General features: G+C 35.6%; 1 protein-coding gene across 2 annotated transcripts in view; it reads right to left on the reverse strand.

Annotated features, from left to right (window-relative positions):
• siz (Brefeldin-resistant Arf-GEF family protein schizo) overlaps nt 1-16,606 on the reverse strand; it is a 47,430-nt gene that overhangs the window by 28,571 nt on the left and 2,253 nt on the right. The window contains exon 1 of one of the 2 annotated variants that reach the window (XM_017143782.3): nt 14-429. The exons of the other annotated variant lie outside the window; for it this stretch is intronic. Coding sequence (XP_016999271.2) covers nt 14-81 — 68 coding nt within the window. The 5' untranslated portion in view covers nt 82-429. Of the gene's footprint in view, nt 1-13; nt 430-16,606 lie in introns of those variants that run through there. 2 annotated transcript variants of the gene reach the window in all.

Consider the following 16,606-nt stretch of genomic DNA (forward strand, 5'->3'; position numbering starts at 1 on the left):
AAAATCAACTTACCAGTAAATCTCATTCGAGGTAATCATATTGGTGGTCTTGTAATACTGGGCGGCAGTGTAGCTGCTCATTCTGCTGATGTGTTGTTACTTTCTGGGGGTGGCGAGATATGGGGGGACTTAACCAGGTCCCGCTAACTATGTCCCTAGTTAGCCGCTCCTCTTCAATTATGTATTAGGTAAATATATAGTTAAGGCAGAATGCTCAGTGAAACGGACTCTTTTACGTGTGTGTTTGGAACTAGGTTCTTGTATATGAGTGTGTTTTGTTTTTGGACGGTATACAAACACTTTGGCACCGATAAATATGAAGATGACGGAAAAAAATCAATACGTCGAGAGGGTGAGGAATTTCGAATTTCACTTTGAAGTCCGTATCTCGTTTTTTGTTTTTTTTCGCGATATATTTTTAATCGCTGGTTGTGTGTAGATGGATATATAAAAAATATATATATATGTATATGATTTTAAGGGACGTTTTTGGGGATATTAAAGCGGTGGCAGCGACGTCGACTGCGGCAGCGGCGGCAGACAGGCGAATACATACACACGTACGCGAGGGGCGGGGGGCGTGGCGATGGTTGTTAAATTTGCGAAATTCTGCGGCACTTGTTTTGTATTTTTGTATTTACTGTGTTTTATCTAATTTATGTGACGACTAGTCTGGGGATACTCCCTACTAATTAGGTAATTTTTGACATTTTTTTTTCTTTTCGGGTAGAAATACTGCTAGGCGGAAAAGCGTCTGCGAAAAACTAACGTCGGCTAACTGACTGAAATGGAGTACTGAACTGGGTAAAATATTTCCATTACTGAAGGCGTCGACGGCAGCCAAAGCGGCTCCTTTGCTCTCCGCTCGAGAAAATCGAGAGAGCGGTGAGAGAAAATACAGAGAAAATAGAACGAGGGAGAGAGAGACTTTTCCAGACAGATGTCTCTAGTGCGGGTTGTTTTTTTTTTCGCTCCCTCTCTTCGGAGGGGGTTGCAAATATCCTCAAAATGCAGCTGTGTGGGGGAAAAATGCAGCGGAAAATGTGGCCCCAAAAATTAGGGGCGCCCAGCGTGGGGAAATTCCCCCCATCACCACCCCCTCACTTTTTCAATAGGCCTGAGAAAAGCCTGTTGGAAAAATGCTTCGCAAATAGTTTTATGACGCAATTTAGTGAACATTAAAAATCATTCTAAAAGCGACCATTAAAAGCAATTTCCGGAGAGAGCATAAAAGAGAGGGAGAAATTAAATTGGGGGCAGAAAAGAAGAGAGAAAGAGAGAGTCGCGTGCGAGAGGGTTGCAATTTATTAGCGGCTTTTGTTTAAATCATAACAAAAAAAAAAAGGGAAAACAAAGCAAAACAACTTCCAGAAAGAAGTTCAAAAAATATGTTTTATGCAAAAGCAAACCGCCAGGATATCCTCGAATATTCCCCTTCTTAAATATCCTTGCTAAATGCAAATAACAACGGAAATTTACCGACAGTCAACCCTTATTTCTTGCTGAGAGGACGAAAAGAGAGCCAAAGAGAGGGAGAGCATGGCATTGCCATCGCAATATCTAAAGGAAGTACACTATTAAAAAATGAGTTTGAAATACACTACATTTAGTTTAAACTAAAATAATATGCAAAATGTATTTAAAAATATTTGATTCGACTATTTTTGATTAGGAATGATTTTTTCCGTTAAGCCCAACTAATGTATTTCTTAGGTATTAACCCAACTCAATTTCTAGTAAGCTGGACTCGAAACTGCAACCTTGATATTTATGCTAATAGAGCATTCCAGGCTGTGGGAATAAAGTTTTCCCTAACCCAGTTCATCAACTCTTATTGAGTTATTTAGTGGGTAATCGCACCGAGCCGAATAATTGAGGTGATTACCATAGTTACCATAGTTTGGATTGTTTGACAATAGGTAGTATCGCCCCGAGGTCGCTCGACATCGTGTTGCCAATGGAACTCAAGGACGAACTGAATCCAACGAATCCCAGGCGCAGACACAGTTCCCATATGGTTTGTGCCCATGATTAAAGGAGAGAAGTGCAGCATAAAAACCCAGAAAAGTGATAGCTTCCAAATGCACCACCCTTCGCCATCTACAACTGGAAATACCCGTCTATATATCCCATATCGCATATATATTTATTGCGTGTCTGGTGCGTGCTCAAGTCTCGCTGCTGACTTCGCTATGAGGAATCTCCCAGTGGGTTCAGTGGGTTCGGTGGCACTTTCTATGGCCCCGTTGCATGCAACCTAATGCAGTCTAACCCAAACAAAGGTCTCAGCTCTTTCTGCTACCCCTTCTTCGCTCCTTTTCTTCATTTCGCTTCCACAAAAGAAGCAGCGACTTCAACTTTAATTCTTGGGCGCGCTTTTCAAATACAAGCCGAGCAATAAAGTATTTAATAATCAACAACAGCAGCACCAACAACATCGACAACGGGTAATTGCAAACTGCAATTGTGAGCTGCACTCGAGAAAAATAATATGAGATTAACATATTTTCACACCATGTTGAATGTTAGATTTAAAATAATTTAATGAAGCTTTTTATTTACTAACATATATTTTATTCGAAATAATTAAATGACTGAATATTGAATTAATAAATTGAATGGTATTCAAAATAATAACATTATTACTAAGTTTATTTTAATTTTTATATTTATTTTGAGTAATAATTAAATAAAGAAATCGAATGGTATTCAAAATATTATTAAGTTTAATTTTTGTAAAATTCCAGAATTATAATTGTCATTTTTATTTTAAATATTTCTTTTAGCGAATCATTGGAGATTTCTTTGAATAATTTTAATATTTTGCAAATGCTTATACCATGTGTCATAATAAAATATTTTATTGTATTTTTTCTCAGCAATATTTTATTATAGTGTAGCCACCCAGCAAGCCCACTTCGTGCATTTTATTGTGTGAACAGAAATCAACTTGGAAAGAAGTTCAAAACTCTGAATGGCTTCTCAAGACATGAATATTTCAGCGAGCTGCAATGAGGGGTTTGGTTAGCAGGGGGGAGCGGTGGTGGTAAGTGGGGAGTTTTGATGCACAAAAGGGACAGAAGACGGGGTGTTAGTGTGGGAGCTATTTGCCCCGAGGTCCACGCCCATCGAATTGGGTCAACTGACAATGAAGCGCATCAAAAATGCAACTGCCAACGAGGATACCACAAAAAAAAAGAAGAAAAATATATAGAATAAAAGACAATTTTCCGTCAGATAAGAAGGAAAAGTTTTAATCTCGCCCCACCTAAAACCAACGAAAACAAACAAAAGCTGAAGATCTGTGGATGAAGAGACGAACACAGGGAACTTATGAAGAATAAACACAAAAAAGAGCAGCCACAATATTTTCACATTTTTTTTTTTATCATTCCTCCAAATGGAAATGAAACGCGGAAAAGATGATGATGATGATTGTGAAGAGGGACTGCTGCGCGAAAGGAAAGACCAACTTCGAGATGCTCGAGATGAATTAAGCGCAATGGCAACAAAAGATTTTCCCTCTTGGCTGTCATAATATTGAAAGAACGCCCAAGGCTGTGGGTGGAGTGTGAGTGTGAGGTGGACATATATCATATCGAGCGTCGTTTGGAATAGGGAACAACTTGGGAAACGAACTAGTCGAAAGATGAAGTTCCAGAAAGATGAAAAGTTATTAGCGGGGCGTGTGTTTACTCCTCAGACTGCACAGTGCATATCATGGCCCAAAGGCTTATTGGCTTCCTGTCAGATATATCAGCTTATTAATGGTGCCTCAAATTGATGATCTTAAAGAGGAAGAGGTAGGATAAGATCAAAATAACTTAGATTTACAGGATGCTGATTTAATAATTTAAAATAAAATAATTTCTAAGAAAAATCGTAATACCTAAAAGTCAAAAAATTGCATTTTAACTAATTAGTAAAGCAATAAACAAAACACTAATAAATTTATAAATATAAGATCAAGAATGCACCGGTAAATACAAGTTCACATAATAAACATCCACGACCGAAATATCTAAAAACAAATTATTAAAATGCATAGGAAAATTTTAGACGAATTGGAGCAGTGACCGTCCCATCTGAATATTTATGTATATATAAACAACATGTGCAACACACTACATCATTCTACATATTTTCCCCTCATTTCGTTGTTTTATTTTGGTTGCAAAAAAAGAAGAGAAAATGTCAGCAAACGCTAAAGAGCACTTCATGTACCCACGACACATCATGCAGATGAACTGGAGGAGAGAAAACGAGACTTGTTGGGTGGGAGAAAAGGAGAAGAGCCGGGAGAACATGATGAAGAACACGATGCAGAACATTGGGCTGGCGCATGGTAACACATAAAGTCAGCGAGCGAAAAATTAATGAACATCAAGTTAATGAATTCGGTAATACCCTCACCAAATTCAGGAGTTTGGGCTTAAATACAAATTCTAACATTTAGTTAAAGATAACATTTTTTAAAAGATCACAGAATATGTTCTTAAGAGCATTCAAAAATCATTAGGATTAAAAAATATATATTCAATTCCTGTGAAAAAATCTCAAAGTCAAACAAAATGTGCATTTCACGCAATCAAATACGGTTCTTTGATTCACACTGGTTTCGAATTTCACAAAAGGAAGCGACATCGTGAGGAATATAATAAAACTATTTACAGGGTTGATTCCTTGATAAGGAGACGGAAACGAGCATGATGATTTGGCTAATTCTTGAGCAGGAAGTTTACATCAATTGCGCTTATAAAAGAGGAAACATTTTCGGAATAGTTTGTAATAAGATTAATTACTAATTTATGGAACATTACGACTTTTTGGACTGAGATAGCCTATATTTATTTCACTAATTTATTTTTATACAATACATTCATTGCTTGCTTTTTCTAAACCATTAATTATTTCCTTTTATTTGTTTTGGTTTAACGCTCTATTTGTTTTGGATCACATACTGAGCTAACAATTCCACATACCCCACCAGAGATCTTGACATGGTGAAAAGGGAACGCGGGTGCTTAGCCTTAGAAGATGAACAAAAACAAACAGAAATGCTGTTACACAAGTGCCCAAGTGGCAGGCGCTGGCATCCTCCATGGATATGGAGCTTGCAACATTCAGGATGCCACCCCTCCAGACACCCACTTCATCCAGCCAACCCCCTTTCAACCTCCTCCTTGAGGACAAAGAATGCATGCCAGCGAACTCGCTCGTCAGTCAGTCGGTGAAAACTCCCTTTGCTCCCCAGGGGTGGTTCTTCGCAGGGGCGTAGTTGGGTTTTTATAAAAAAAAAGGTGCTCTAAAATAATTTTTATTTAATTTATTAAAGCGAGAAGTGAGAGTAGGATACATTATTGTAATTAATTATTAAATAATGGTTCAATCTGACCCTTCTTGCTATGATGTTTAGCTGCAAGAGTAATAAGTGTGACAATTTTTGTGTTGTATTAATGCTTCATAAGTTAATTTATGTCGCTGAAGATCGTCTTAGTTAACCACTTTAAGTATTTTTAAGATCCTCCTTATTAGTGTGACTCGATCCTTCTTGCAAGAAGTGCACGGGGGACTAAAACTCCCAGAAAAAACGAATCCCTCCTCTGAACACCCCTGATTTTTGATGTTAAAGAATTGCGACGAATCGCAGGACAAAGGCTGAGGATAAGGTATGAGGATGTTGACTGCACAGGACGATGACGTAGGGACAAACGCGGGAAAAAAAACTGTGTTGAGATTTGCTCCCTTTTGGCATGCCCTCACATCTTCCCACAGATTGCGGATTGCAGGGCGGAGGTTTTCGAGGATGCATCTGAATGCGAGATGAGAATGAGAGTTGAGAAATGAGAAATGAGAGGCGGCCGTTCTGTGTGTGCTTGTAAAATTGAAATGTGAAAATGGGACCAGAGAATTTCCCCAGCCCTCCCCTCTCCCTCCCCCAACCCCAATTTTCAATTTTGTCAGCGTGTGCGTGTCTTTGTATGTGGTGGAATACTTTTTCAGTTTGTTAAACTCTATTTTTAGAGCTCTCGGCGGCCATGAGAAGGAAAATTCAGCCTCACGAGTGTGTGTGGGGGCGCTTGCTGGCTTAGTTTTCCCGCAGTTTCCACTGTTTTTGTTTCCAATTTGTTTTTGTTTCCTAAGCATTGCGCTCTGCATGTTAATGCGCCAAACACGAATTCGTAATTCCAAGTTGGAGTTATTGAAATTCAGGGAGTGATATTTCCCAAGATACAAAATGTTTAAAAAATCAATTCTGCAATTTGTCATGGAATGGGTTGGGTTGGGTGTTAATTAAGTGTGGCAATTAAGGGGGTGGGTGGATCCTACATATTTCCAGCCTTTCAGGTCGTAGACGCCGTGGCAATTAACGGTAACTTAATTTTCACCTGTCGGATCCCCCACCCCACTGTATATATTTTATTTATATATATTTCGCTACACAGGTGTAGGAGAAAACTTGAAGCCAATATATATCGAACATTTGTTTGCCTTCCCACGGAAAAAGTGGAGGATAATAATGACCGACCATCGATGATGATGATTGCCAGTTGCCTGGTCCCAAATGGGTAATGCAATCCGCTAATGCAACTCTCCAAGCGTTTAACACTAAACAGAAATCGAATACGAGAGCAACTTATTAAAAACAGTAACAGACGCAAAATGCAAGCTGGTAATCAATACGCAGGTGAAGCTAAGAAAACTGAACTCTGTATGCCCTAACCATAATTTTAATTTTATCTAACTCAATTCAGATATTTTAAGACTAGAAAATTTAGATCCTTAAACCAAAATTTGAATTTGACATCTCATACAATTTAAGTATTTTAAGCCCAGATTTAAGTTTAGATTTACAATCCATCCATATTATTTAATTTTAAAGTATTTAATTTCTGACAAAATAAAAAATTCAAATAACATGGTCACAAATGAAATCCGAGCTATTTTTATTCCACCTTGATTTTATCTTTTAATCCTAAGTAATAAGATCTCCTCTAACCTTCTTACAAAGTGTCGAAGCTTCTTGGCCATTTCAGGGTATCTGGCAACAGGTAACTGGTTGTCAGTCAACACACCTGCCCCTCCAGCTCCCCTCTCCCCCCTCACCAACCTCCAATCACTCCACACTCTCCGCAATGGCGATCGCGGGCCATGACGAGGCTGCTGACAATCGATTAATGGCACATATAAATGGCTATCTTCTGGTTGGCTAGTTGCTAACCAGCTCAGCATCAACGGTTGCTTGTAAGTTACACAGAAAAATATTAAATAAGAATTTTATGTTAAAAAATCATTAAAAAAAGTATACTAAAATTAATTAGCTATTATTTTATACAAAAAAAAATTATTGGTATATACATTACGTTTTATTTATTAAAGAACTATTTTTGTATTGTTTTCATTACCAAACATGTTATATCGTTATAATATTTTAAACAAAAATAAAACTTTAAGTGCGAATTTATTAGATAAAAGTTAGTATCAATATAAAAGGCACTACATTTTTTTCTGCAGTGCAAAACGAGTGGCCAACTCTCTTGTGGTCAGCTCACTTCAAAAAATATATATTCAATTTGCATGTGTCTCTCATTTTCGACTCGTTTTCATTTTCGTTTTACGTTTTTGGCTCACTACTACGCTTTTTTTTCTCGTTTTCTCGTCGATGAATGAAATCAACATAAACAGCATTTAAAAACACGAAATTATTATATATTGTGGGCGTTTGGCCGAGTGCGTTCAACGGCGCCGCTGCGACGCTCCATTGGGTCACCAATAAAAATAAGCAAAAAGAGAATAATAATAAAAAACAAAAGCAGCGCCAATCTTCTGGCGTCTGCGCAGCCCCGTCCATTGACGTTGGCGATCGGGCTGCGCTGCGCAGACAATCCTAAGGTCAAGATATAGCAGCAGTATTAATTCGGGGGGCAGAAGGGCCCTGGGGGCATTGGTTTTCAGATGACTGATGAGCAAGACAAAAGTGAGTTCGAAAAAAACGCACAAGAAAAACCCACAAAAAATTCACATAAATCGCAATATATTTGTTTGGTGGCTTTTTCGTTGTTGGTTCTGCAAGCGCCTGCCTACACAAACAAATGCAGCACAACAGTTCAGATAATTTGGCTTATTTACGACTTTTATTAATAGCCGGAAATCAGAAAAAAAATCTTTATCTGAAAACATACAATTTTTTATTAAATATTTTAAATTATTTTATTACAATATTTACTAGAAAATTTGTTTGAGGCACTTGTTGAAAACTGTTTATTAATAAATATGTTTAAAAATAATTTTAATATTATTTTGCAAGGTATACTATTTATAATTTGTAGTTCTATACTTTTAAATATTTTTCTAAAATAATTTTTGGTTAGCCTTTTTCAGTCTCAAAATTCTGACAGCACTGTGCAACGCACACACGCAGCAGCCCACAGCTGTTGAATGTTTTTGAGCTTTTAATTTTCGAAAAAGCAACAAATAAAATTTGAATATTAAGCCTGAGGAAGAGGAAGACAGGGCGCTGCACTCTGACAAATAAGAGAGAGAGTGGGAAACCCAAGAAAATTAAGCAACAACGCATTTTCTTGGCACTCGCATTTTGGGGCGTGCCTGAAAAGGGGGGTCGCAGGGGGCCCAAGTACTCTACTCAACCATGGCGATGAAAAATAACCAAAAGACCGAAGAGGGATCCCCACAAAATTTGGGTCAATGTACACAAAATACACATTCACGCCTAGACAACGAAAGAAAATATGAATTTTACACGTTTTTTGTTGATGGTTTTTTAATTTTACAACATTAATATGTCAAAGAATGGAGGGTGCATTTTGTTATTCTTACTTCTAAATAAATTCCCCTCATTTGTTTTCCCCCTATTTCGCTGATTTCTTTACGACTCCAGGCAGTGTTAATTGATTGAAGAAGGGGCACGATTTGCGACCTCCAAAGTGGGTGGATGGGGTTGTTACTCTGGGGATGCAACCACAACCGGAAGTTGTCAGTCTGTCCGGCAGGCGAAATTTATTTCGTATATAAGATAAGTGAGTCAAAGCACTAGAACCAGAGCACAGATAAGTAGAGTGGAGTGGAGATGAACAGATGAAAGATGTCGCCCCAGACATTTTGAAAGACTTTGTCATAGGGCGACCACCCATTCTCGTTCTCGTAGATAAGACAAAGGCCTCAAGGGCTCACATGATGGTGATGAAAGTTTATTGGGGTGGAAGCTATAAAATGATTACATAGTAAAAGCCTCTAATGGTTTATTTTATCCGTTTATTAGGTCCGAATCTAATAAAGATTTCTAAGCAAGCCATATAATCAAATTATTAAAACCTTTTAAACTAATAGACTTACTAATAAGTTAATTTACAAAACTCTACATAATTTTTAAGAAATCATTAGTTATTCATCGCTTTTGTAGAATATATTAAACATTCATAAATAAGTGTTATATTACACAAACTTTTTGCATATATTACTTTTTATGGGTATTTCTGTTAGCCTTTAAAGGAAATCCGTTCGATTTCTAAATGGCCTTCAATGGATTTCAAGCTCGTTCTTAATGGGGCTTTATATTTTATTTTTCTTGCAACGATAACAAGCAAAAACAATTGAATTTACTTTTAAAATGGAAATTAGTCATAGGCTGTGCTATATAATTTACACAAACAGCTGCGCGAGAATCAATCATCATGATTTCGCTGGCTAAAACTATTTTAACGAAGCATTAATTGATTTTCGAACGTGTGATACATTTAAATGGGAATTTGTAAGAAAAAACTTACTCAATAAGACACATTGGAATTTAATAATATATACCTATCAATTTAAATGTTTCACTACTTTGTATATTTTAGTCGTAAAATAATGTCATGCTTGAAATAGTTGCTAAAATATAGAGCCAATGAGTTGAAAGTTAATACTACGCCCTTAAGACAATCAAATATTTTCCATGCAATTGTTTATTTCCCACCGAAATCAACCATGCAAAACCCTTCCCAAAAAAATTAGACCTCTTCCTATGAGCTCAAAGAAGCTGGGTTGACAAAAATGAAATTTTTGAAATTTGAATAGCGGAATCGTTTGCCCATCTTTTGCCCATGTTTGCCCACCAATTAGTTTTTTTTGCCCACGTCCAGTTTTCGAGATATAAAATTTCGAAAATTTTCGAAAATTTTCGAAAGTCACAAATTTTTGGAATTCGATTTTTTTTTTTTTTAATCGTAAGAGAATCGTTTGCCCACGTTTGCCCACCTTTTAGAATTTTGAAAAAATTTATACTTCAAAAGTTATCTTAATTATAAGTTTTTCCTTAAGAAAAAATCGTTTGCCCACCCTTTAAAACTGAATATTTTTGGAAAAAAACGTTTGCCCACCTCTCAAAACTAAAAAATATTGACTGCCCACCCTTTAAAAATACATTTTTATAAAAATTATCGTTTGCCCACCTCTTAAAACTAAAAAATATTCACTGCCCACCCCTTAAAACTAAATATTAATGAAAATAATCGTTTGCCCACCCCTTAAAACTAAAAAATATTCACTGCCCACCCTTTAAAAATACATTTTTATAAAAACAAACGTTTGCCCACCTCTTAAAACTAAAAAATATTCACTGCCCACCCTTTAAAAATACATTTTTATAAAAACAAACGTTTGCCCACCTCTTAAAACTAAAAAATATTCACTGCCCACCCTTTAAAAATACATTTTTATAAAAATTATCGTTTGCCCACCTCTTAAAACTAAAAAATATTCACTGCCCACCCCTTAAAACTAAATATTAATGAAAATAATCGTTTGCCCACCCCTTAAAACTAAAAAATATTCACTGCCCACCCTTTAAAATACATTTTTATAAAAACAAACGTTTGCCCACCTCTTAAAACTAAAAAATATTCACTGCCCACCCCTTAAAAATACATTTATATAAAAACAAACGTTTGCCCACCTCTTAAAACTAAAAAATATTCACTGCCCACCCCTTAAAACTAAATATTAATAAAAATAATCGTTTGCCCACCCCTTAAAACTAAAAAATATTCACTGCCCACCCTTTAAAAATACATTTTTATAAAAACAATCGTTTGCCCACCTCTTAAAACTAAAAAATATTCACTGCCCACCCTTTAAAAATACATTTTTATAAAAATTATCGTTTGCCCACCTCTTAAAACTAAAAAATATTCACTGCCCACCCCTTAAAACTAAATATTAATGAAAATAATCGTTTGCCCACCCCTTAAAACTAAAAAATATTCACTGCCCACCCCTTAAAAATACATTTTTATAAAAACAAACGTTTGCCCACCTCTTAAAACTAAAAAATATTCACTGCCCACCCCTTAAAACTAATTTTATATAAAAACCATCGTTTGCCCACCTCTTAAAACTAAAAAATATTCACTGCCCACCCCTTAAAACTAAATATTAATGAAAATTATCGTTTGCCCACCTCTTAAAACTAAAAAATATTCACTGCCCACCCTTTAAAACTAAATATTAATGAAAATAATCGTTTGCCCACCTCTTAAAACTAATAAATATTGACTGCCCACCTCTTAAAAATTAATTTAAAAATGTTTTTAAACCGATTACCAGCTCAGAGAAGCTGGGTCGGGTAAAATTAAAATTTCGAATTTTTAATATGGGAATCGTTTGTCCACGTTTGACCACCTTTTAGTTTTTTTTGTCCACGTCCAGTTTCAAAAATATGGGATTTCGAAAATTTTCGAAAATCAAAAGGTTGAATTTTTCAAATTTTTTTGTATGGAATTGTTTGTCTATCGTTTGTCCACGATTGTCCACCCTTTAGAATTTTGAAACAGTCAAAACTTTAGAAAATACAATGTGCATAAAGTTAGCAATGCAACTTTTGAAAATGCAAATTTTTTTCTATCGACAATTTGCCGTTATTTTTCCGTAAATTATTCGTGAAAGAACAAAATTTGCCGCACAATTTTTTTTAAAATTATGAGATGTTCTGCTAAGTTGATATCAACCCCCACTAAAGTGCAAAATTTCCAAAATCTTTTTTAATAGGAATTTGCAGTTATTTATCCGTAAATGATTCGCGAAAGAAAAAGTTTAGTTGCTCTTGCTTTAACATTTTTTTTTTTTTAAACAAAATTGTTCTGAATTATTTAAAAAAATTCAACCTTTTGATTTTCGAAAATTTTCGAAATCCCATATTTTTGAAACTGGACGTGGACAAAAAAAACTAAAAGGTGGTCAAACGTGGACAAACGATTCCCATATTAAAAATTCGAAATTTTAATTTTACCCGACCCAGCTTCTCTGAGCTGGTAATCGGTTTAAAAACATTTTTAAATTAATTTTTAAGAGGTGGGCAGTCAATATTTATTAGTTTTAAGAGGTGGGCAAACGATTATTTTCATTAATATTTAGTTTTAAAGGGTGGGCAGTGAATATTTTTTAGTTTTAAGAGGTGGGCAAACGATAATTTTCATTAATATTTAGTTTTAAGGGGTGGGCAGTGAATATTTTTTAGTTTTAAGGGGTGGGCAAACGATTATTTTCATTAATATTTAGTTTTAAGGGGTGGGCAGTGAATATTTTTTAGTTTTAAGAGGTGGGCAAACGATAATTTTTATAAAAATGTATTTTTAAAGGGTGGGCAGTGAATATTTTTTAGTTTTAAGAGGTGGGCAAACGTTTGTTTTTATAAAAATGTATTTTTAAAGGGTGGGCAGTCAATATTTTTTAGTTTTGAGAGGTGGGCAAACGATGGTTTTTATATAAAATTAGTTTTAAGGGGTGGGCAGTGAATATTTTTTAGTTTTAAGAGGTGGGCAAACGTTTGTTTTTATAAAAATGTATTTTTAAAGGGTGGGCAGTGAATATTTTTTAGTTTTAAGGGGTGGGCAAACGATTATTTTCATTAATATTTAGTTTTAAGGGGTGGGCAGTGAATATTTTTTAGTTTTAATTGGTGGGCAAACGATAATTTTTATAAAAATGTATTTTTAAAGGGTGGGCAGTCAATATTTTTTAGTTTTGAGAGGTGGGCAAACGTTTTTTTCCAAAAATATTCAGTTTTAAAGGGTGGGCAAACGATTTTTTCTTAAGGAAAAACTTATAATTAAGATAACTTTTGAAGTTTAAATTTTTTCAAAATTCTAAAAGGTGGGCAAACATGGGCAAACGATTCTCTTACGATTAAAAAAAAAAAAAATCGAATTCCAAAAATTTGTGACTTTCGAAAATTTTCGAAAATTTTCGAAATTTTATATCTCGAAAACTGGACGTGGGCAAAAAAAACTAATTGGTGGGCAAACATGGGCAAAAGATGGGCAAACGATTCCGCTATTCAAATTTCAAAAATTTCATTTTTGTCAACCCAGCTTCTTTGAGCTCTTCCTATGGACACGATTTGAGTAGCTGATCATTATTTCCAACTTCCTTCAGTCAAAGACAAAAGCGAATCCCACAGTTTTTGGCCATTATATGTAGTTGGGTAGATAGTTTGAATCTCTAGCACACGATGGCCTTTTTTGGGGCGCATGCGCAGCCGTCAGAACCGAGCAAAAATTACCAGAAGATGGCCAAGACCGGGACTTATGGCCATGTAAAGCGTACTGGGCTGCTAGCTGTCAATGCCAAACACGATTGACAAGCCACTGGAGCAACGAGAGTTCGACTTTGGTTTCGATTTGGTAGCCAGTTCCGCTGAATGGGGAAAATCGACTCGGAAGTTGTCACTTTGGGCAGGGACAACCAACATGAACGCATGTCTCATCAATCACTGTATCTTTGTATCTGCGTAACGAGCTGCACGAGTTGGGTACAAGCAAAAATAACATATGCAAACGACTAAATCCAAAGCGGGACGCCCTCTAATTGATTACATTGTTCGCCCGGCAACTCTAATCCCCCAAAGACTTTGAGCCAACTGGAATTTTTCGCAAAGCTTTTTTTCTGTGACTTGACAGTTTAGTTTGAACGTTCAGTTTGGCAATGACATTGTTTATTAAACATTTCATATAAATGATTTTAATTATTATTTTATCGGCTGGCCAGCGGTGCTGATGATCTCACTTTTCGATTGAAAACTGAAAAATTCATTTTTGTTTATTGCATGCATAATAAATGGTCTAGCCTAAAGCCGAAGCACCGACACATGGTTCCCCAAAGAACCCAGATGTGTTTGGATGGATCACTGGAATAACCCAGAAAAGCGATCAACTTAATTGTGTTAATTTGCAATAGAGAACTTTGGGAGGGAAAAACAATGGTATCGAAGCACTTCCTCAACTGAAATAATTGAGAGAAATTACTGGTGATGGATAAGTACTTTGTCATAATAATTGACACGACTATGGGGGAATTATATATATTTCGTATTTCATTTAAATAAATTATATTTGTTAGGTCTGAATAATAGAGTTCGATAAAAACTAAAAAGCATTTTTATGCAAATGACTTCCATTAAACGATCCAATACGGAAATGGAAAACCGCAAGGCACTTTTCAAAATTATAAATTTAAAAGGAACAGATTCTCACAAAAGTCAAGTTTAAATTCTAGGAACTACAAAAAATAAGGAAGTAGGATAAACCACAACGTCAACAATCAGCAGCTACCTATGGAAAATTTCTTGAGCATTAATAAACAATAATCAAGAAAAAGAAACCACAATAAATCTTAAAAAACCACAAGAATAAAAACGAGATAAAAATCTATGCGAATCATAATTGAAAACGTTTCAAAGTTTAAGACCAAAACCGCAATTATAAAACCATCTGGATTAGTGATAAAAACAAAGAACCACAAAGGGAGTCACTTGAAAATCAGCATGGTATTTATGCAACTATTATCTCGTTTTCGACTCCGCCCCCTATAAAAAAAGTTTTTCCCATCTGCTGGTGCATTTAGATCATCCAACCCCCAACTTGCATGTCCATTTGGCATATCTTTTAATTAAAACAAAAGTTTCTTCTCAAACCTCAAAGATATTTGCAGCACGCATGGCTTCCATTTTGACCACCAAACCCCCATCATCTACGCCCCTTTTATAATGGGGGGCAACCGCAATCTTCGGTCCAAATGTTGCATGCAAATGAAATAAAAGAAGGGCAGAGAACTACTTCGCCTAGTAAAGTCACAGAATACAGTACACACTCATTAAGTAGTCGGAAAACGTTATCCCATCCTCCCCCTCGTGACCCCCCCTGCAAACGCCGGCCATGACCATTTTAAAGAGGGGCGTACGAAATTAATAGACTCTCCACTACACTCGCTTAATTATCACAAAGAAACCCAGAGCAACAGCAAAAACACTTTTCAAATGGGCAAGTGTTTTCCACCCCCCTTTTCCCCTTTCCCCCTTTCTCCATTTTCCTGCGGTGCGTGTGTCTGCTTTATTAGATGATGATAACTGGCTAATGAGCTGAACTCTGCGGCAAGCCAAACAACGACATTGTGGCAGCACTGTTCAAAAATATTATTATTTTCCATTTGATTTTGTAAGATCATCTTTTGTAGCATAGCTAAAGAAAAGAAGAAAACTCCATTTGATTTAATAAAAATAATCACGTTACAAACGCAATTTTCTTAAAGATTTTTAAACTACAACTATTAAATTATAAAAATAAATATAAATCTACTCCTATTAATTGTTTTCTGTGTAGTTTGGAGTGCGGAGTGACCAAATGCAGAAGTTTACCCAGAGAAAAACAACAACCATCAGCAGTGGAACCTTACTCATAAGTCAGAAAGCTGCCCGCACATTTTCAACAACATCTCTGATCTTGAGTTTTATGTCTCATCGTGACATACTCTTTCCCATAATGAAAGATATACCAATTCAGTGCGTGCGGCTTATCTTGTACAATTTATCTGAGAGTGGATCTAAGCCATGGTAAGCACTTGCACATTACATTTAGTTATGCTAATTGAAAGGTAAAAAATTATAGTGATAAAAAGGAGAAAAAGATTACCCGTGGACATATTTACCTCATAGATATTTAAACTACCCTGTATCCCTCACTGTATCATTTTGGCACTATTTATTTACCTTTCTTTATATTTGGAATTCTGTTTGAAATATTAATTTTGTTATGGAAAAATTAACAGAACATAATGGGATGCCTGGAGTTTTTATTAAGTGATTTATTGTATTTTTCGATAGATTCTTGTACCAGTCGAATGTTATAAAATATAATATTACGTAGCTAGGAGATATTTTTGGATCTAATATCATAAAGTCAATATTTAATTTACTTTATCTGTTTAATCATTTGATAAGCCTTTAATATGCGCATTAACATAAAATTCAATTATTTTATGGTATTCTTTATACTGAAAGAGTATTAATAATTTCGATGATCTCTGCTTAAAAATTAATGTTTTTGTGTTGTTTTATGTTTGAATGTTTTTGGCGAAGGTGAGCTGCCCGCAAAAACAAAAAAAAAGAAACTAAAAAAATAAACAGAAAACGCACAGCGAATAATTGGAAGAGCCCACGATTCTACTGGCAGACCTTAGAGGCCAAGAAGCCCCGAAAATAAAGAAAACGGTTAAAGATAACTGCGCTTTATTTGCGCCCACTTTGGGTATATATATATCTTTTTTTCTACAGATTGTC

This window comes from Drosophila takahashii, chromosome 3L (genome assembly GCF_030179915.1).
Source record: "Drosophila takahashii strain IR98-3 E-12201 chromosome 3L, DtakHiC1v2, whole genome shotgun sequence".
Taxonomy (NCBI): Eukaryota; Metazoa; Arthropoda; class Insecta; order Diptera; family Drosophilidae; genus Drosophila; species Drosophila takahashii.